The sequence below is a fragment of the Micromys minutus genome (genome assembly GCF_963924665.1).
Source record: "Micromys minutus genome assembly, chromosome: 27".
Classification (NCBI taxonomy): Eukaryota; Metazoa; Chordata; class Mammalia; order Rodentia; family Muridae; genus Micromys; species Micromys minutus.
This window is the reverse complement of record NC_137962.1, coordinates 37,507,005-37,528,009: the sequence shown is the minus strand read 5'-3', so window position 1 is coordinate 37,528,009 and position 21,005 is coordinate 37,507,005. Positions and strand designations below refer to the sequence as shown.

At 46.1% G+C, this 21,005-nt stretch overlaps 1 protein-coding gene across 1 annotated transcript; it reads left to right on the top strand.

The window, feature by feature from the left end:
• Window positions 1-1,980: 1,980 nt before the first annotated feature.
• ADSL (adenylosuccinate lyase) lies at window positions 1,981-19,669 on the top strand. Its single transcript, XM_080939363.1, has 13 exons — window positions 1,981-2,158; window positions 5,289-5,492; window positions 7,596-7,640; window positions 8,175-8,254; window positions 11,748-11,919; window positions 12,470-12,516; window positions 13,975-14,065; window positions 15,031-15,100; window positions 15,245-15,392; window positions 16,856-16,946; window positions 17,800-17,889; window positions 18,258-18,434; window positions 19,338-19,669. The coding sequence occupies exons 1-13, from the start codon at window positions 2,006-2,008 to the stop codon at window positions 19,422-19,424; spliced, it is 1,455 nt and encodes a 484-aa protein (XP_080795489.1). The 5' UTR covers window positions 1,981-2,005; the 3' UTR covers window positions 19,425-19,669.
• The last annotated feature ends 1,336 nt before the right edge of the window (window positions 19,670-21,005 follow it).

Genomic DNA, 21,005 nt, shown 5'->3' with positions numbered 1-21,005 from the left:
CATTAAGGTCTTACTAGTTATAATGTTCTTTTTGCTTTTTTGTTTGTTTGGAGACCCGGTTTCTCTGTGTAACTCTGGCTGTTCTGAAGCTGGCTCTGTAGGCCAGGCTGCCCTCAAATGGTTTAATGAGTGTTTACTCTGTGCTAGCTGCAGTGCTGAGGAGAGGTGACCAAAGCAGACAGATGGGATCTGGATCGTGGTGAGTCTCAACATGTGGGACTCCCACAGGGGTCACATATCAGATATCCTGCACATCAGATCTTTAGATTACAATCCATTGCATCACAGTTACAGTTGTGAAGTGGCAACCGACAAAATAACTTGTTTTGAGACAGGTTTTCTCTGTGCAGTGCTGGCTGTCCTGGAACTCGATCTGTAGACTAGGCTGGCCTTGAATTCAGAGATGGGCCTGTCTCTGCCTCCCCAGAACAGTGGCACATACCTTTTACTGTAGCACTTGAGAGGCAGGGGCAGGTGGTTCTCTGTGACTTAATGGCTACTCTGGTCTATATAACAGTTCCAGGACAGCTAGGGTTGGCTACAAGTGAGACCCTCTTTCAGAAAAAGTATCAGGGAGGTGGTGACACACCCAACACTCAGGAGGCAGAGGCAGGCAGATCTCTATGGATTTAAGGCCATCCTGGTCTACAGAATGAGTTCCAGAACAGCCAAAGCTACATAGAGACACTCTGTCTTGAGAGAGAGAAAAAAAAAACCCTATTAGAATAACTGTTAATGAAATAATTAACTTCCTACTTTAAGCAATTGTTTAAGTAGGGTAGGGAAGGGGCTGGAGTGATGGCTCCGTGGCTAAGAGCACTGACTGCTCTTTCAAAGGTCCTGAGTTCAATTCCCAGCAACCACATGGTGGCTCACAACCATCTGTAATGGGATCCGATGCCCTCTACAGTGACAGTGTACTGTATACATGAAATAAATGTTTAAAAAAAAAAAAAGGAAAGGGAGAAGCTTACATGACCACCTCTAGCAGCCCCTTTATCCGCTTGTTTGTTTTTTAAACTTTTGTTTGTTTTCGGTGAGGAGTAGTTGTTTGAAACAAGGTCCCAAATAGCCCAGTGGTCTTTGTGGGTCTTAACTAGCCAAGGATGACTGAACTCTTGACCCTCCTGCCTGCATCTCCCAAGTGTTGGGCTTACAAACGGGTTCCACCATGCCTGGCTCCCCAAAACAACGTTTCACTTTTACGTTCTTATTTTCTATTAATCTTTTTTTCATACTTTTTATTCCTAACGTTTGTATCTAATTACTATATAATGTGTTAGACATGACACTTTCTAACAAAGTGCATTTTAAGGATCCTACACGTGCTGCTATCCCCTGGAAAACAATCCTGAAGGCACGTCCTTTTTGTTCTTGTTTTGCTTTTTGTTTTGTTGTTGTTTGTTTTAAGTCAATTTATCTTGCTTTGCCCTTTCCTGGTGAAAATATAGAAAAGCCAATCGAAATTTAATGTTATTAGTTCTTTAAGAAATGTATGCCGTTTTCAGTTTTATTCTTCTCGGAACTTTTGAAGTTTCAGTTTGATTTGTAGTCGAGCGATCATGTGTGGAGTAATTCTGACAGGCTGCTTTTTGAGCTTGGAACCATAAGTGGTTTAGGAGTTTCGGCCTCCAGCTGAGCCTGTCTCCTTCGGGACTGCAGTACTCCAAGTGTCCACTAAGGCTCCTTCCTGGCGTCCCTACTAATGCCTCTGGAACTTTCCTTTCTGGCTTAAACGAGGGTTTTAATGTGCGTTCCTCAGATAGAAAAACTGATGAAGCTCAGCGTGGGGCGGAGATTTAAGAAATTTTAATCATGTTTCGTTGAAACCAAGAGAAAAGCGCTGACCATCAGAAGAAACGAGCCAAACTTGAACTACCTCCACCCTCCAGGCCAGCATTACCCGCGGGGAGGAGCCTGGGGAGGAAGTCCCGCCCCGTGCACGCCAAGCTTCCGCTTTTGGACCCGCTGCTGGTGTCCGCAGTGGCCCAGTCGCGTGTTGAAAATGGCTGCAGCCGGCGATCCTGCCTGCGCTGAAAGCTACCGTTCTCCGCTGGCCGCCCGCTACGCCAGCCACGAGATGTGCTTCTTGTTCAGCGACAGGTACAAGTTCCAGACGTGGCGGCAGCTGTGGCTGTGGCTGGCGGAGGCCGAGCAGGTAACTGGCCGGGTCCCTTGTCACGAGGGAGGTCACGGCCCGAGCACCTGTTGCCTCGGCAACAGTCCTAGAGACCAGCACATCCCGGTTTGGGCAAGATTTTGGGAGTTTGCGTCTTTCCACAGCGCATTTCAAGTGGAATGCTATTTATACCTTGCAGGCTGAGGGGTAAAGGTACCTGCTGCCAAGCCATCAGACATGAGTTCGAGGCCCGGGACAACATGGTGAGAGGCGATACCTGACTTCTGTTAGTTGTCCTCTGACCTCTATGCGCTCACACATACTACACGCGCACACGCATACATTCACACATACACACATGCACACACAACAAGTAATTTTTTTTAAAGTACATTGCAAACTTGATGGTGATTTTTCGCACCATTTTAAAAGATGTATTTATTTTTATTTTTTTATGTGTAAGTGCTTTGCCCGTATATACACATGTCCACCACGCGCATCTGGTGCCAGGAGAGGGAGCTAGTTAATAGCTTGTCATAAGCTGCCATGTGAGTCCTGGGAACTGAACCTGCTCGACCTCTAAGTGCTCCTAACCACTGAGCCATCTTTCCTTTCGTGTGAGCAGATCATCGATTGGAGGTATCGTTGTTCGGGTTTTGTTTAGGCAGCCATGTTGGCGAGACTTGATGGATGTAGCTTCTCTGAGGTTTCTGGGAGACACAGTCTCACACGAAACCCTCTGTTCCTCTGTCTCTTACAGTCTTTCTGACCTCTCTCCTGTTATCATCCCAACCTCACTCACACCAGGAATCTGTTGCAGATGGATCAGTTGGGACTGGATTTCATACCTTTTTTTTTTTCTTCTCATTTTTGTGAGACAGAATTTCTCTTTGTAATAGAGCCCTGTCTGTCCCGGAACTTGCAGACTACGATGATCCACCTGCCTCTGCCTCCCAAGTGATGGGATCAAAGGCATGAGCCTGACTCACACTCTTATTTTGATTAATTGTAGTTTCCTGTAGTGGTCTTAGGCTCGTGGGAGACATTTCCTCTATGAGGGTGAGACCTACACTTACCTGTGGCATAAAGACAAATATTTAGAGTGTAGTTTACAGCTTTGCTGGTTTAGTGAGTGGTACTTGTAGGTGCTCCTCCAAGATCCAGGAGCCTGAGGAGTGGGCTGGGTTTCCAGAACCAGGTATGGTTTCCCTTCTGTTGATTGGGTCCTCAAGTCACAGAGCTGTTAGTTACCACCAAATGCACCCTAGGATTATTACAGCATGCTGGTCATTGTAGTTCATGGGCATCACGGCTAGGGAAAAGCTTACTTGGTGCCTTAAAAAACTGTTTCTTGTAAAAGCTACTTATTAGGTTTTTATTTGGGGGGAGTTGCTATTTTGGTTTTTTCCAGGGGAGGTCAAGACAGGGTTTCTCTATGTGGTTTTGGCTGTCCTGAAACTGTAGACCAGACTGGCCTCAAACTCACTTTTTTTTTTTTAAAGCCACATTGGACAAGTACTTTTCTTGTGCCTGTTTTGTAGGTGAGGAGCCAAACTATTGATTCCCTGATAGCAGGCAGCAGGTCCACGCATGCACTGTGCTCTGTCTTATACTGCTCCCATTCATCTGATACGGCGCCCGGCGCTGTGTAGTTGAGGTCTGTAGTGTGCAGGTCGTTGTCAGTATCGCCCTAGCTTGTAGGTGGCCTCAAGCTGAAACTGGAGTGTAAGGTGTATCTGGTCTACAAATTGCTTGAAGCACAAACATAGGTTTGTGTATGGATTATCTGTTAGAGCGTCAAATTAGCAAAAGGCAGATGTAGTACATACCATTAAAGGATTTTTTTTAACTTATTTATTTTTATGTGTAGTTCTGTGTCTGCGTGTGGGTGTGTGCATGTGTGAGTACCGCTGGAGGCCAGATGATGCCGTGGAACTGGGGTTTCAGGTGGTTCCGAGTGGCCGTGTGAGTGTTGGGAGCCAGAGTCAGGTCTCTGCAGGAGCAGTGAGTACTCTGATTCCCCGAACCGTCTCCCCAGCACATGGGAAGCAGGAGCAGATGACTTTGTGAGTTTGAGGCCGACCTCATCTGTATAGCAAGTTCCAGGCCAGCCAGAACAGCACACTGAGACTGCTGGCTGACAGCGAAGTGGAATAGGTTCTCTCCTCCACCTCTGCATGGGTTCCGGTCTCCAGGCTTCCCCTGCAACTACTTTTAGCAGCTGAGCCAGCTCAGTCTTTGGACAGTGCTTGATTTGAAGTCAGGATCCTTCTGCTTCTCCCTTCCAAGTGCTGGGATTATGGTCTGTATGGCACTGAACCCAGCTCTAAAGGACTTAACTTTGGTCGTTGTAAGTACATCAGAGTTGGGTGCAGAGCCACCATACTTTGTACACTTGCATGTCAGAACTGAGGACTAAGTAGTACATAGAACAGAGAGGTCTTGTCTCCTACAGTATGCCTTCCAGAGTTGAATGGGTTCATTAAATGTGGGACAGTGTATGACACTGATGCATGTGCTAAATAAAACCAGGCTAAAGAAAGAGAGTTGGCACAAAGGTTAGAGGAGGCCTTTCTTGATGACATTTGAGTCCAGAGACTAGAACAAGAGAGGCCGGGATCAGCCAGGTGGTGTTTGGCACACCATTAGACCCAGCACTCAGGAGGCAGAGGCAGACTGATGATATCTGAGTTCGAGGCCAGCGTGGTCTACATAGTTTCAGGACAGCCAGGGCTACACAGAGAATCCCTGCCTCAAAAAGCAAAACTGAGAGGGGGAGGGGCAGGCAGGAGTTAATAGTCACCATCAGAACTCTGGTGCTTCCTGTTTTGGAGTTTGTTTAGAGGAGTCCTCCCTAGGCTGGAGAGAGATGGCTTGGCAGTTCAGATGGCTCAGATCACTTCCTGTTCTTCCAGAAGTTCTGAGTTCAAATCCCAGCAACCACATGGTGGCTCACAACTGTCTGTAATGGAATCTGATGCCCTCTTCTGGCATGCACGTGTAAATGCAGATAAAGCAGTGATCTTCATAAAATAAGTCTTTATGTTTTAAAAAAAAAAGAAAATTCCTCCATACTTTTGAATTCCTTGCCCCAGATTTTAAGAGTTTTTAACCTCATTTCAAATACTTGAACATAAAGGTCACTTGATTTTCTTTGCCTGCTCTGCAGACACTGGGTTTGCCGATCACAGATGAACAGATCCAGGAGATGAAGTCGAACCTGAGCAACATTGACTTCCAGATGGCCGCTGAGGAAGAGAAGCGCCTGCGGCACGATGTGATGGCTCACGTGCACACGTTTAGCCACTGCTGTCCCAAAGCTGCGGGCATCATTCATCTCGGTGCCACCTCCTGCTACGTTGGAGACAATACGGTAGGAGCCCATGCTGTTTGTTTTTGGCTTTCTGCCTTTATAATGTAGCTGTGTGTTTCAAAATCTCCACACTTACCAAGGGCCTTTAAAACAACTGTCGGCTTCCGAAAAGAGCCCTGGCTGTCCTGTACTCCAGGCTGGCCTTGAACTCACAAACACTCACCCGCCTCTGCCTCCGGAGCGCTGGGATTCATAGGCGTGTCTCACCACTGTCTGGCCCAGTTGCTCTTTTTTAAATTATTATTTATTTTATGTGCTTTGGTGCTTTGCAAAAATGTCTGTGTACGTTGCGTGTGCAGCGCGTGCTGAGGTGTGAAGAAAGGGGTGGGGGTTCCCTGGAACTGGAGTTAAAGCAGGATACAGCTGTCATGTAGCTGACAGACCCAGGTCTTGTGGAAGAGCAGCCAGTGAGTGCATTTAACCACCGAGCCACTGTTCCTGAGTTCACGGGGCATTGGGTCATCTGGGTCTGACTCTATTCTCCCAGTTTCTACAGATGAGGAGATGTAAAGACGTATGTAACCATCAACCTGCAGTTACAGTAAACACTAGCAGCTCTGTAGGATGAGTGCAGTGGCACATACCTGTAAACAGCAGGACACTGAGTAGGAGGGGCATTCAGTCCACAGTGCCCAGCCTTAGAAACAGGAAGAATGGCTTCAGCGTTTGTCATACTGGGCCTGTGAGACCTGAAACCACAGTCCAAGTGTCTTCTTTCAGATGAAGATAGTGATCTCTCATTTATTATTTTTTGAGACAGGGTCTCCTTATATAGACCAAGCTGGCCTTAAACTCACAAAGATCCGCCTGCCTTGGCCTCCTGAGTGCCGGGATTAAAGGCCTGTGCCACCACCGCCCAGCTTTTATTTTTGAGACAGAATCCCAGTACGGCCCAGGCAGTGTGTTCCCTAGACTGGTCTGCAGCTGGAGAGCTGTAGCTGTCAGCCGCCTGAGTGACTGAGGACAGGTATGTGCGGCTGGGCCTGCTGCTTCTTAGCGTTGGGTGGTGCATAATGAAAGAAACCTGTGGATAATTGGCTAGTGGTGGAAGAGTAATCCCCTCATTTGGAATTTTCCTAAAAGTTTCCAGTGATGCTGTGTCTCCATGATTTTGTGACATAGGGGCATGCTTTGGAATTACCCACAATACCTTACCTCCTACAAAAGCAGCTTGAAGCGTGAGGTTGTAACTCAGTTGTAGATCATCGTATGCATGAGACTCTAGATTCTATTCCCGGGACTTGGGGGTAAAAGAAATCCAAGTTTTAAGTTTCTTTCTTTCTTTTTTTAAAGATTTATTTATTTACTTTCTGTAGCTGTCTTCAGACACACCAGAAGAGGGCATTGGAACCCATTATAGATGGTTGTGAGCCACCATGTGGTTGCTGGGATTTGAACTCAGGACCTTGGGAAGAGCAGTCAGTGCTCATTGCTGTTGAGCTGTCAGTCCAGTCCCAAGTTTTAAGTTTCTTAAACCTTGATGTTCTAGATCATGCCTTTCTATGCCAACACGGGGAGATGTACAGGGCAAGGTGACTTAAACCTTTATTCCTGCACTTGGGAGGCAGAGGGCTCAGATCTCTGTGAGGACGAAGCCAGCCTGGTTTACTAAGTTCTGACAGTCAGAGATAACCTTACCGATGGATGGATGGGTAGGTGGGTGGGTGGATGATAGATGAGGAAAAGTAGGGAGATTACTGATGGAATGTGCCTTGTAAGAAATATAAAAGCCCATGGACTCACACAGTCCGCAGTGAATGTGACCACAACATACTGTGAACAATAAAGGTTTTGTTCCTTATGGATTCCAGTAACCCAGTAGTCCTCCTGCTCTCTAAGTTGTCCCCGACTCACTAGTGTCGTGTTGGGGGTAGAATTCACCCTGAATCCGCTAGGTAGATACACTACTGACTGAGCTACATCCCAGCCCAGCTCTTGTACGTTTTAGTGGTAATGAGGGTAAAGCAGCCTTGTGGCATCGTGTGAAGCGCGATGCTAAAGGTGAAAGGGCTGCTTGCTAGCTGAGACACCAACTCTAATAAAGTACATTACCGTAGTCCTGTTGCTGCTGTTTAATGTGAAACCATTGAATTTCCCTTTTAGGACCTGATTATTCTGAGAAATGCGTTTGACCTGCTTTTACCAAAGGTAAGACATTGACAGAAGTTTATACCAGTTTAGGTGTCTGCAGATTCAGTGAGTCTACAGTGTTTTTACCTACAGCTTGTCATGGCTCTATATTATCTGTGGAGTTAATTGTCTCTTCTTGGGTTAAAACATAAGGTAGGGTGGTACATGTCTAATCCCAAGAGTTGGGAAGCAGAGGCAGGCAGATCTTAGAGTTTAAGTCCAGTCTAGAAGACTGCAAGTGATGCTTGCTAAAGCATAACCTTGTAAATGTAGCAGGATCAACCAGAGGCGTGTTGCTGGGCTATGCTGGTCAGGCCATGACTTGGTCCTGTTATTCTGCAATGGTCTTAAAATAGTGTGTGACATGTTAGGGAGTCGACTAGGTTTTCAGATGTTGGCTGCTGTGATCCTTGCCAGGGCTCACTGAGATACACAAGTGCTGTCCTCCCTGAGCTGAAGATGTAACTATAAAATTGTGTGAACATTTAGTTGAAGTGACATAAAGAACTCAGTTGAATTCACCCTCTCTCCACCACATGATCTCTCTTGTAGCTTGCTAGAGTGATGTCGAGGCTTGCCGACTTTGCTAAGGAGCGTGCTGACCTGCCCACATTAGGTTTCACACATTTTCAGTAAGTGATGAGACAGCTGTCGGGGAATCGAATTTGTGCATGCGCGTGTTGACGCCACACTCTAAAGCGAAGCAGATAACTTGGGACACTGCTGATTAGAAACTTCTCTGGGGACTGGGGACGTTGCTCAATGGGAATGTGATTGCCAGGCATGCTTGAACCCCTGAGTAACATGCGTATCCCAGCTGCCTCATGGCCTGAGGTCGGAGGACTGCTGAGCCCATGAGTTCTGTCCTAGACTTAAGCATAACAAGACCATTGCAACAGTGAAAATACGACTTTTTAGTAATTACACTTATTCATTTGTTTGTTTATTTGTGTGCACACATGTGACAGTGCACAGGTAGGGGTCAGAGGACGAGTCTCTCCTATCAGAGTCCATTTTCTCTTCGATGATGTCCCAGGAATTGAACTTGGGTCATCAGGCTAGGCAGTCAACACCTTTACCAATTAAGCTAGCTACCTCACTGGCTCAGTAATTAGCAGTTTATATTTGTCAAGAACAAAGAGTCATTTATTCTTCTTTTTTTAATGTGTATGTATGAATATGCACCACTTGCTGCATGTCTGATGCCCAAGGGGACCAGAAAGGGGTGTCAGATTCCTAACTAGAGTTGTGGATGGTTCTGAGCCACCATGTGGGATGGATGGGGCCAGGCATCTAAGAGCAACCCGTTCTCTCAGCCTCTGAGTCACTCCAGGCTCCTCATGCTCCTTTTTTATTCCTTTCTTAAGAGTCAAGCCCAGGGAAGTAATCCAAGTTCAGGGAAACGTTTGTGCATAGAAAACTTTGTTAGGATATTATTTGTAATAGCACTGAAGACAGTCTAAATGACTAGGCTGGCATGGCCCAGAGGCTAGAGTAATATACAGGCATTAAAATGTTGCTTATAAGAATATGGAAGCATGCTTAGGTTTGCACTATGGGGACAGCGGGGTTGGGGGGGTAGGGAGGGAAGAGAGTTTAAGTAATAGGAAGACCAGGTGTGGTGATACACACCTTTATTTAATTCCAGGTAGAATTCTATGAGTTTAAGTCCAACCTGGTATATGTAATGTGTTCCAGGATAGTCAAGGATGTACATTTCTTTCTCAAAAGAAAAGAAGAAGAAAAAATGCACAGAGATTGTCAGAAAGAGTATCACCCTGTTAATTTGATTACCCTAGTTTAGGTCATAATAATTAAAAATGTTGGGCTGGAGAGATGGCTCAGCGGTTAAGAGCACCTACTGCTCTTCCAGAGGTCCTGAGTTCAGTTCCCAGCAACCACATGGTGGCTCACAACCATCTGTAATGGAATCTGATGCCCTTTTCTAGTGTGTCTGAAGACAGCTACAGTGTACTCATATAAAATAAGTAAAAATCTCTTTTAAAAATTAAAAATGTCCCTTTTTTAGTTCGTATATATCATGACAAGAGCTCTCCCCTAGAGCTACGCTCCCAACTCTTTAATTTCTGTTTGTCTTGTTTTGTTTTTGTTTGTGAAATGTCTGCCTGTCTCTGCCTCCCAGAGGTGAACTGAGGTTGAAGGTGTGCACCACCGTGCCCAACTCAGCCCTGTGGTTTAGATTTTAGGATGTGGAGGCATTTTTATAGTTACTAAATATAGCCCTAAAAAGCTGTGTCATTTTTGGAATACCAAACTGTTTTTAATATATTTACAGTGTGTGACAATTAGCACCTTAATTTCATAGTATCACCATCAGCCATCGCTTCTTGCCACCCCTTCCTGCTTCTGACAGGCACAAAGCTGTTTTTCATCTGTAGATTCTTCCAGATGAAATCACATACAGTATATGGCCTTTTGTGGATGACATTTTTCCTGTAAGATGTATCTAATATTCATGGTGTGGCATGTTTTGGAATTCATTTCTGGATGTTGCTGGCTGCCAGTCTGACGAGGTTCCTTTTGCCATCTAGAGTATATAGAGCCTGCACACTCTAACAACTTATTCTTTTGTTTTCTGTTAGGAGACAGACCATGGTGGGCTGTACCATTATTGCTGCCCCTTGCAGTTATAGGCAATAAACCTGCTTTCTTCTTGCTTTAAAGAACAAAAGAGAACATGAACAGACCCATTAGGCTTCAGACTAGAACAGACATTTGCCGTTATGAAGATCTTGGATGTTTCTCAGTATTGACTGCAGCCTTATTTGTTTCCCATCTAACACATCAACAATTGCCAGCCAGGTGTGGTGGCGCACACCTGTGGTCCCAGCCCTCTGGAGTCAGAGCAAGGTTTATCTGAGTTGGAGGCCAGCCTGGTCTACAGAGTAGGTTCCAGGATAGCCAGGGCTACACAGAGAAACCGAGTCTTGAAAAACAAAACAAACAAAATTTTGTCTTGTTCCTGTTTTGTGCTTCTTTCCTGTTTCTGCATGTGAAGTATGTGTGAGTCCACGTGCCACAGCACCTGGGTGGAGGCAGAGAACAAGTGTTGGGGACCTGTTCTCTCCTCTCCCTTGGCTTTGGGTCACCAGGCTTTTGTGGCAAGTGTTTGAACTGTTGAACCATCTTGCCAGCCCTGCATCTTTTTATGCACTTGGTTGTGAGCTCTGTGGACAGGGAACCTTGCTGTTGTGTTAGTTACTGTGTTTTCAGTCCCAAAAACACACACCTCACGTTTGCAGACACTTATATCACAAGTACCTAAGCATTTCTTGTCAACATCTGAAAGTACAGCCATCAGCAAAGCATGCATTATCCCCAGCCTTTATTGGAATAACTTTTGGAGCTATGGCTATAACTGAGTAATCTCATCTTCAGTACCTCAAGGGAAGAAAGAAGCCCTTTTAAAAAACCACATACTCTTGGGGCTGGAGAGATGGCTCAGGGATTAAGAAAGAGCACTGACTGTCCTTGCAGAGGTTCGAAGTTCAATTCCCAGTAACCACATAGTGGCTCACAACCATCTGTAATAGGTTCTGATGACCTTTTCTGGTGTGTCTGAAGATACCAACAGTGTACTCACATACATTAAATAAATCTTTAAAAAAAAAACATACTCTTAATTTTCATTTGGGGAGAGTGTGCTCTGGCGAATGGATAGAGATCAGAGGACAGTTTGTAGGAATCTTTGTTCTCGCCTTCCACCATGTGGGTTATGGAGACCAGACTCAATGTCATCAGACTTGGCAGCAAGCACCTTTGCCCACTGAACCATCTTACCAGCCCATGGTTTGTGTTATTTAAAGATAGTGTTTCCCTGAAGAAACTATGCTGGCCTCAATCCAGTCAGCCTTAGCCTCAGCAGCCTTGGCCTCTTGAGTGCTGGGATTACAGCTCAGTGCTACCAAGCTGTTGAAAAGCTTTTCGGCAAAGAGCTCTGCTGGCCCTTCGTAGTTGGCTTGTGATAGCAATGATGCCTTTACCCTTAGCTTCAGCTTTTAGCTAGTCTTTACTACTTCCTCCAGCTCCTACTTGGCTGATGGTGGCTGTCAGGTCAGGGTAGGCCTCAGTCTGGGACCCCTGTGTTCTTTGTGCTCCTTTCAGGCCTGCTCAGCTGACCACGGTCGGGAAACGCTGCTGCCTTTGGATTCAAGACCTCTGCATGGATCTCCAGAACTTGAAGCGTGTCCGAGATGAGCTGCGCTTCCGAGGCGTGAAGGGCACCACTGGCACGCAGGCCAGCTTCCTGCAGCTCTTCGAGGGGGATCACCAGAAGGTGCTTAAGAATGTCGTGAGAAAGATACCTATACAGCATTCATCTCTTAATGTATGCAGTGCCTAAAAAAGGGAGTTCTGGAAGTGACTTGAGGGACAGCTCAATTTAGTGGTGCCAACCCACAAAACAAGGAAGGCTGCCTGTGACTTGATTGATCCAGACCCCACAAGATGACCAGTGGAACATATTCAGACTGAACACCTACATTTCTTTTTTTTTGTTTTGATTTGTTTTACTTTTGCTTTTTCTTTTATTTTTAATTTAATTTTATTTTATGTGCATAGGTGTGAGGGTGTTAGATCCCATGGAACTGGAGTTACAGACAGTTGTGAACTGTCATGTGGGTGTTAGGAATTGAACCCAGCTTCTCTGGAATTAAAGCCAGTAAAAGGGTTGTTTGTTTGAGACAGGTTTCTCTGTTATCCCTTGCTGTTGTGGAACATGTTTTGTATCAAACTCACAAAGATAGACCTGTCTCTGCCTCCTGAGTGCTAAGATTAAAGGCATGAACCACCTATTTCTAACAAGATGTGTCTTATGTTTCTTAAAGGTGGAGCAGCTAGACAAGATGGTGACAGAAAAGGCTGGGTTTAAAAGGTATATACCTGGGAAATGCTGGGCCCCTGTTAATGACAGGCCTCTAGTTTCAACTCTCTTCCTCCTCCTCCCCCTCCTCCTCCTTCTCTTCCTCCTCCTCCTCCTCTTCCTCCTCTTCCCCCCCTCTTCTTTTTGTGTGTGTACATGTGAATGCTTGAGTGTATACCTGGGCGCCACATTTGTGTTTGGTGTATGTATGAATGCTTGAGTGTATGCCTGGGCGCCACATTTGTGTTTGGTGTATGTATGAATGCTTGAGTGTATGCCTGGGTGCCACATTTGTGTTTGGTGTATGTATGAATGCTTGAGTGTATGCCTGGGCGCCACATTTGTGTTTGGTGTATGTATGAATGCTTGAGTGTATGCCTGGGCGCCACATTTGTGCTTGTGGCTGGTGCCCACAGAATTCAGATGAGGGCTTTGGAGCCCCTAGAAATGGGGTTATAGATGGTTGTGAAACACTGTGTGTGCTAGGAATGGAACCCAGATCCTCTGCAAGTGCAGAGTACACGTACTGCAAGCTATCTCTCCTGTCCTTTCTCTTTAAATTCTTTCTTTCTTTTTTTAAATACATATGTGTGTTTTGTCTCTGTGTATGTCTGTGTGTGTGGAGGCCAGAAGAGAGAGTCAGGTCCTCTGGAACTGGCATGACAGACAGCTGTGAGCAGTGATGTGGATGCTGGAGGCCACCCAGTCCTCAAGAACAAATGAAGATGGGTGTGGTGGCCCTCAGCTTTAATCCTAGCAGAGCGAGGCAGCTCAGAGCTCCAGGACAGCCATGCTCTTAACGCCGAGCCTTCTCTCCAGCCCTTTGGTTTCCTTACAGTGCCTTATGCATATTGCTGTTCTGAGTTTGTTGGTTTGTTTGAGATAAAGTCACTGTGTAGCCCAGGCTGAGCTTGAATTCACCAGAGTCCTTCCGCCTCAGGACCCAAGAGCTAGAACTACAGTCTGAGGTCACTGTGTCTGCACATGTTGCTGCTCTTGTTTCTTTCCTGGATCCCTCAGCGTAGTTTACTCTCACCGCCTGTGCTGAGACCACCAGGCTTCCCATGATTCCCTTTCTCAGCGCCATGTGACACTGCAGGGAACGTGGGCATTTAGGTTCTGTTCCTCAGATCAGAGCAGCTTGCTAGGGATTGGGAAATGGGAAGCGGTTTGTTTCAGTAGCTAGTTGCCAGTCAGGCCCTTTGAGCTCAGCATAACTGAGCCATAGCTTAGGATCCATTTTTGGTTAGTCTGTATCACATTCACTTTTTTTCTTCTTTTTTTTTTTTTTTTTTTTGAGACAAGGTCTATATAGTCCTGGACATTCTGTTGCTCACTCTTAGACCAGGCTGGCCTTAGACAGAGATCTGCTTGCCTCTGCCTCCTGAGTGCTGGGATTGAAGGAGTGTCCCGCCATGCCCGCTGACAGTCTCATATTTTAGCATTTGATTTGCTTTCTGTTTACTCTAGAGCGTTCATCGTCACGGGACAGACCTACACCCGAAAAGTGGACATCGAAGTGCTGTCTGTGCTGGCCAGCCTAGGGGCGTCGGTGCACAAGGTGAGCCGGGCTGGGGGTGGGGACTCAGGAGTCCTCAGACAGACCAGGGCAGCCGACTGTTCAGTTAGTCTTTTCTCAGTACTTCAGGCCTAATAATTTGGGAATTTTTCTATAATCTATAGGGAAAGCCTTTAAATTGAGTGTGCTAAAGGGAAAAGTTACTCAAACATGTACATGTCCGTCTTTTGAAGGATGTGTTAAAATTCTTCAGCCAGGTGTAGTGGTGCAGGTCTCTAATCCCATCACTTCAGAGGGAGAGGCAGAACTGGGCCAGGGTTCAGGGGTTGTTTTGTTTTGTTTTTTTAAAGATTTATTTTATGTATGTGAGTACATCGTCACTGTCTTCAGACACCAGAAGAGGGAATCGGATCCCATTACAGATGGCTGTGAGCCACCATGTGGTTGTTGACAATTGAACTTAGGACCTCTGGAAAAGCAGTCAGTGCTGTTAAGCCATCTTTCCTGCCACCAAAAGCTTTTCTTAAAGAAAGAAAAAAAGATAGTCACATTGTCTTTCCATGACCTGTCTATATCTCTTTCTCCTGTGCACACAGTCTGTTTGTCACAACCCCCTCCCCTGCCCCAGCAAGTATCTTTTTTCCTCTTCTAAGAGTCAGGATCTCAGCCCAAGCTTGCCTCAAACTTTATCCAGCTGCTGAGGCTAGAGACACACCACCACACAGAGCTTTGTTACACTTTAAGCAGTTTTTGACAAAAATCATTTCTGTTGCTGTTCTGTGGTGCTTAGACTCCGGGATCCTGTGCATCCCCGGTGAGTAGTTGCCTTCAGAGCCAGCTCCAGAGTCTCTGTTCTTTGTATTTGTCACCCCAGCTTTTCAGGAGCAGAGAGAAGCCTGGGTAGAAGTTCTAGGAGCTCCTAAGAGCTCATTGCCTGTGTGAGCCTAGCCTGATCCAGGCTCCCCAGGTACCGAGTGCTGGGGGTGACACCCAGTCTGCCTCCACAGATTTGCACTGACATACGCCTGCTGGCAAACCTGAAGGAGATGGAGGAGCCCTTTGAGAAACAGCAGATCGGTGAGTAGAGGCTCGGGAGCAGCACAAAGCTGCTGGAGAGCTGTGTGGAGCCCCCATGACTTTCAGCATGAGCCTAGCAGGCATCTGTGCACTTGCTGTGCCCACATCTTTCTGCCTTTGCATCCTGCCTTCTTCCGTGGGCAGGCTCCAGTGCGATGCCATACAAGCGGAACCCCATGCGCTCTGAACGATGCTGCAGCCTGGCCCGTCACCTGATGGCCCTTACCATGGACCCGCTTCAGACAGCTTCTGTGCAGTGGTTTGAACGTACTCTGGATGATAGTGCCAACCGGTCAGTGATGGGGACAATGCACACAGCACAGGGAGGAGGGTAAAGGGAGGAAACAAAGAGATGTATTTGAAAATACCTGCTTTCTTCCTCACCCTCAGAGGAGCTTTGACTGGAGCAGTATACTTGGTGCTACACCACTAGTATAATGATCCTTAGAGTCCAGGCCGTCTTCCAAATGAAGGTGATGGCTTAAGACTTAGCAAGGAAGTGTTGAGATGTAGCTCAGGTGTAGAATGCTTGCCTATAAGCATGAAACCCAGGGTTTGGTCCCCAGCCATGGTGGCACACACCTGTAATTTCATCGTTCAGAGGATGGGGTTGGAGCCAAGAGGATTAGATGTTTAAGGTCATTCTCGAAGGAAGGACTAGAGAGCCTGTCTAAAAGGAGAGGAAATTTGGAAACATAAAGGATGATCAGGACACGCACAGTGACACAGAGACAGGTCAACAGTGAGAGCTACCCAGTAGGTGGGGAGTGGAGCCTTGTTGGCTAAAGTGTGAGCTCAGAGCAGCTAGTGTTTGCAGAGTCTCAAGGCCCCCAAAGAAGTCTAGTTTTTCTAGAAAACCTGTTTGTTCATGTCCTCCTGTTTATTACTTTCATAATTTATGAGTACTTTGTGTGTGTGTGTGTGTTTACCACGCTTGTCTGGTACCCACAGAGGTCAGAAGAGGACATGGATTCCCTGGAGTTCTGGATGGTTAAACTGGCCATGTGGGTTCTGGGAACTGAACCCAGGTTCTTATAGACAACCAGTAGTCTTACCTCCTAAGCCATCTCTCCCATATACTTTAAATGATCTCTAGATTGCATGTCACACTGATACTGTGTAAGTGCTGAGTGAATGCTTGCTTTACTGTCCTTTCGGGAATAGAAAATAGAAACGGACTTCTGAAGCAGTTCATTTCTCCAAACATTCTCCATTCGTGGCTGACTGAAGCCAGTGGGTGCTGAGCACTCAGATACAGAGGCTGCTGTAGAAGATGTAACCTAATTCAGTTTACCTGCAAAACACCTCAGCATCATTAGGGAGTCACTTGTGCAGGGGGCACCAAACAAGCTAGACCCTTTAGAGCCCACACTCACCTGAGCCCAGTGGCCCTGTAGACTGAAAGGATGGGTGTGAACAAGGTTAGCCAATTAGCCAGCCTCATGACAGGAGAACTAGGTGAGTGGGAGTGGGGCATGCTGGCCACCTACTGACAGGACCCACTGCGGGGAGAGCACATTGGTGTCGAACAAGAGGCAGTGAGGCAGTGGATGGACTCACACTGGAGTTTGAGGCGGAGCTTCGGGTGTGACTTCTGCTGCTAGAAGTGAAGAAGATAAGGGTTGTGAAGGTGCCTGAAGTCCTGAGACTGAAGTAACTGCTCAGAGCGTGCATGGTGTGAACAGTAGACCAGCTGCTTGGGACACTCCCCATGTGTCTCTGGCATTTGATTAACTGAATGCATTTGTTTTGTAGACGGATCTGTTTGGCTGAAGCATTTCTCACTGCAGATACTATATTAAATACCCTACAGAACATTTCTGAAGGATTGGTGGTGTACCCCAAAGTAAGAGGCCTCTGGATATGGGAAGGGGAGTGCTCTGGAGTGAGTGTATTGGGGTGCTATATAGCTAGCCCAAACCAGTAAGAGTTCTACCCAGACCTCAGCCTAGAGTTCAAGGTACAGCATAGGGAGCCAGATCTGTGGAATTCACAAATGTGGATAGAGACCGGGGAAAACACTGAATTGTCTTGACCTGTGAGCACATCAGGTAGCCAAGCAGAGAAGGTGGAACTGGTTGCCTTGTGGTGTTGTTTTGTGAGTGGGTTTCTTTTCTTTTTTATTTGTTTGTGCTGGAATTAAAGGTGTGCAGGACCATACCTGGTCAATTGCTTTGTTTTAGGTACTGGATCCAGATAAATTCATCTTTATGATGTAATTGTTGAAGCTGGACACTAGAATTTAACAAGTGGAGGGAGGGTATTTGATGTGTATATATTTTGTCTGCTTGTATGTATGTGCATTATATATGTACAGTGCCCGTGAAGAACCAGAAGAAGGTGACAAATCCCTTGGGACTGGAGTTACAGGTGATTGTGAGCAGCCATATTGGTGCTGGGAACCAAACCCAGGTCCTCTGCAGGAGCAACAAGTGCTCATAACCACTGAGCCAGCTCTCCAGCCCCAAATGTGTAGGTTTAGGGATTGTCCCATGAAGCTGCTTCTGAAAGTTTACTTCAAACCCTTTTTTTAAGGAAGGGAGGGAGGAAATCTGGATTTGTAAGAAAACTAAGACACGGTCCTGAATAAAGGACCAAATCACCCATCTCTGTAAACAGTGGCACTTCATGGGCCCACTCTGCATTTCCTTGACCTGCTATGGCTTCATAATGTCGGGGCATCTGTCTTGCCCTTTTAGGTAATTGAACGGCGCATTCGGCAAGAGCTTCCTTTCATGGCCACAGAGAACATCATCATGGCAATGGTCAAAGCCGGGGGCAGCCGACAGGTATGATATGTCAGTGGTGAACCAAGCTGTGCATAGTTTAATCCCAGCACTCAGGGTGCAGAGGCAGGAGGATCTGAGAGTTCAAGGCCAGCCTGGTCTACATAAAGAGACTCTGACTCTAAAAAAAATCTGTGAATCATAAGGTCTGAGTCTTCTGTTGGAAAGGAAGAGGCAGTATAGACTCCTTCATAAGGTTTTGGGGAGGAGGAGCATCTACCTCTGAGTGTTCCCTAAGCTGTGGTCAGAGGGGAGGTATTGGAGGAGGTGCTCTAGAATAGCCACCACAGCGGAGGCAGGTTCTGATGTGATGTCTGACTGTAAGGTCTACACAGGTTATGATGAGCTAACACTTCTCACTCTCTCCCCAGGACTGTCATGAGAAAATCAGAGTGCTTTCCCAGCAGGCAGCTGCTGTGGTTAAGCAGGAAGGGGGTGACAATGACCTTATAGAACGAATTCGAGCAGATGCCTACTTCAGCCCCATTCACTCACAGTTGGAACATTTGTTGGACCCTTCTTCTTTCACTGGCCGAGCACCCCAGCAGGTAACTGTTCAATAGGATACTCTGAGGAGTACCATCTCTGTGATGATGATTCAGAACCCGAACCTCTGGGGGTATGGGAGGAGCATGGGAGGGGCCCCCTAGACAGGCGAAAAAGTATAGTAGAGGCTGGCCATGGTGGCACCGGCCTTTAATTCCAGCTGGGGTTACATAGTTGACTACTAAGCCAGCCAGGGTTGCCTAGGTCCATAGAAAGACCCTGTCTTAAAACAAAGTAGAGATCCTTACCCCAAGGATAAGAGAGTTGTGCCTCCCTGTGGTATCCTCAAGGTCAGAATGCTTGGAGCATGGCAGCCAGTCAGACGTCAGTTATGGACTTTCATTTAGCTTTTTGAAATGAAGAGTTAGTTTTTGTTTTGCTTTCTTTTCTCAAAGATCAAAACTATGCTTTTATTTGCAAGGAACAAATTGTTTAGGCCACAAGGACTCATACCACAAAAAGCCAAGTTCCTTCTGGCTCCAGCTGTAGAGGTTCCAGGGCATTTTTCAGCTCCACTGACAGCAGCACATGCAGGCACATACACACAGAGACATAAGCTTAAATAAAAATAGAGATCATGGGGTCTTTACAGTGGTCAGTACAGGCAAGGGTGGGAAAGTTAGTATCTGGAGACTGGTCAGATGAGCCTAGGGCTGAGGATGGAGGATTGTATGATTTTAGGGTGGGTGTCTGGCAGACTTCAGAGCAACTGAGGAGAAGGGCCTACCTCTGGCATTGTGTTCCTTATGCATGTCCTGGGTTGACATGTTTCTTTCTGGGAGACATAGCTAACAGACAGCACACACTCAATGGAGGAAGCTTTAGCATGCTAGGTCTTGGTGCTAGGAGTGGTTTGAAGAAGGTACTAACACTTTCCTTTGTCTTGGTTTGCTCATCCCTGGCAGGTCCACAGATTCCTAGAAGAGGAGGTGTACCCTTTGCTAAAGCCCTACGGAAATGAAATGGCAGTGAAAGCTGAGCTGTGTCTGTAGAGTAGAAGAGAATGAAGGGAAAACTAAAGAGTTTGCTAATTATATTGGTAGGGACTCAACAACGTGTTCTAAAGGGCTCCTGGATGTGTGGTACACACTCAGGAGGCAGAGGCAGGCAGATCTCTGAGCTCAAGGTCAGCCTGGTCTACAAAGCAAGTTCTAAGATAGCCAAGGTTACACAAAGAAATCCTGTCTCAAAAAATAAAAAGAGTGTACATTAAATTCTGTTGCTTGGGTTCACAGCAGATAGTCATGCATTCTTGTTTTCTCCAGTCTTTTGTGGTTGAGATAGCCTCACTGTGTATCACAGGCTGACCTGGAACACAGAAATCTGCCTCATCGCCCCACCATGCCTGGCTGTTTTCATTGTTTACAGCAGCATAATCTTGCAAATAATGTAGCTCATACTTACTTTCCAGATGCCTCAAGTCTACAACATTTCCTCGCTTATAGTGAGATTGTTTCATCTTTCATAAGTTAAAAAAAAGGAGTTCAGTTCACCTATCAAACATTGGTACATGCTCGTAACACTGACAGTAGCTTCTGGTTAGAGAAGATTGCCTAACAAACCCTATTAGAAATATAGTCAATGGGCTGGAGAGATGGCTCAGAGGTTAAGAATACTGACAGCTCTTCCAGAGGTTCTGAGTTCAAATCCCAGCAACCACATGGTGGCTCACAACCATCTGTAATGGGATCTGATGCCCTCTTCTGGTGTGTCTGAAGATAGCTACAGTGTACTTCCAATAAATAAATAATTTTTTAAAAAAGAAGAAGAAGAAAAGAAATATAGACAAGGGGCTGGAGAAATGGCTCAGTGGTTAAGAGCACCAACTGCTCTTCCAAAGGTCCTGAGTTCAATTCCCAGCAACCACATGGTGGCTCACAACCGTCTGTAATGAGATCTGATGCCCTCTTCTGGTGTGTCTGAAGACAGCTACAGTGTACTCACATAAAATAAATAAATCTTTTTAAAAAAGAAATATAGTCAGATGGCTAGGGTCATTCACTGAGTCTCTGCGGGTACACTTTGACACACACTGGCTAGACTCTCCCTGTAGTCCTTTTCAAGTATTTACTTGATTGTAAAGTAGCAAGAAATTCCTGGTCCCTGTGGAGATGGGTTTAAGTCAAAAAATGGCCTGGATCTGTGATTTGGAGTCATCAGGTCCCTTGATTTCAGTTCTTTTTGCCCAGGTTAAATGATGTTTGTGGCTCAGGAGCAGGAAGAATGGATGTCCTTGGGTCCCTTCAGCTCATCTTTTACAGAGGTTTGCTTCTCAGGACAGTGCTAACTGGGTAAACTGATTACATTATGGGACCTCCCACTCTCTTATCCTTGTTAAGTAGATTGGTAGCTATTTAGACAAGTTAGAAAGGGTGAATTATGAAAAGACCAGCCAGAAGGGAAACATCAGCCTTGCTTCGGGCTGCATATTTTGATGTGTATGAAAATGAAGGGTTGGCAGAATGGCTCAGTAGTAAAGGCCTGTTGTGCTGGGGAACCAACATAAAGAAAGGTGAAGGGGGGCAAACAAACCCCACAAACTTGTACTCTGACCTCCACTAATAATAGTAAAA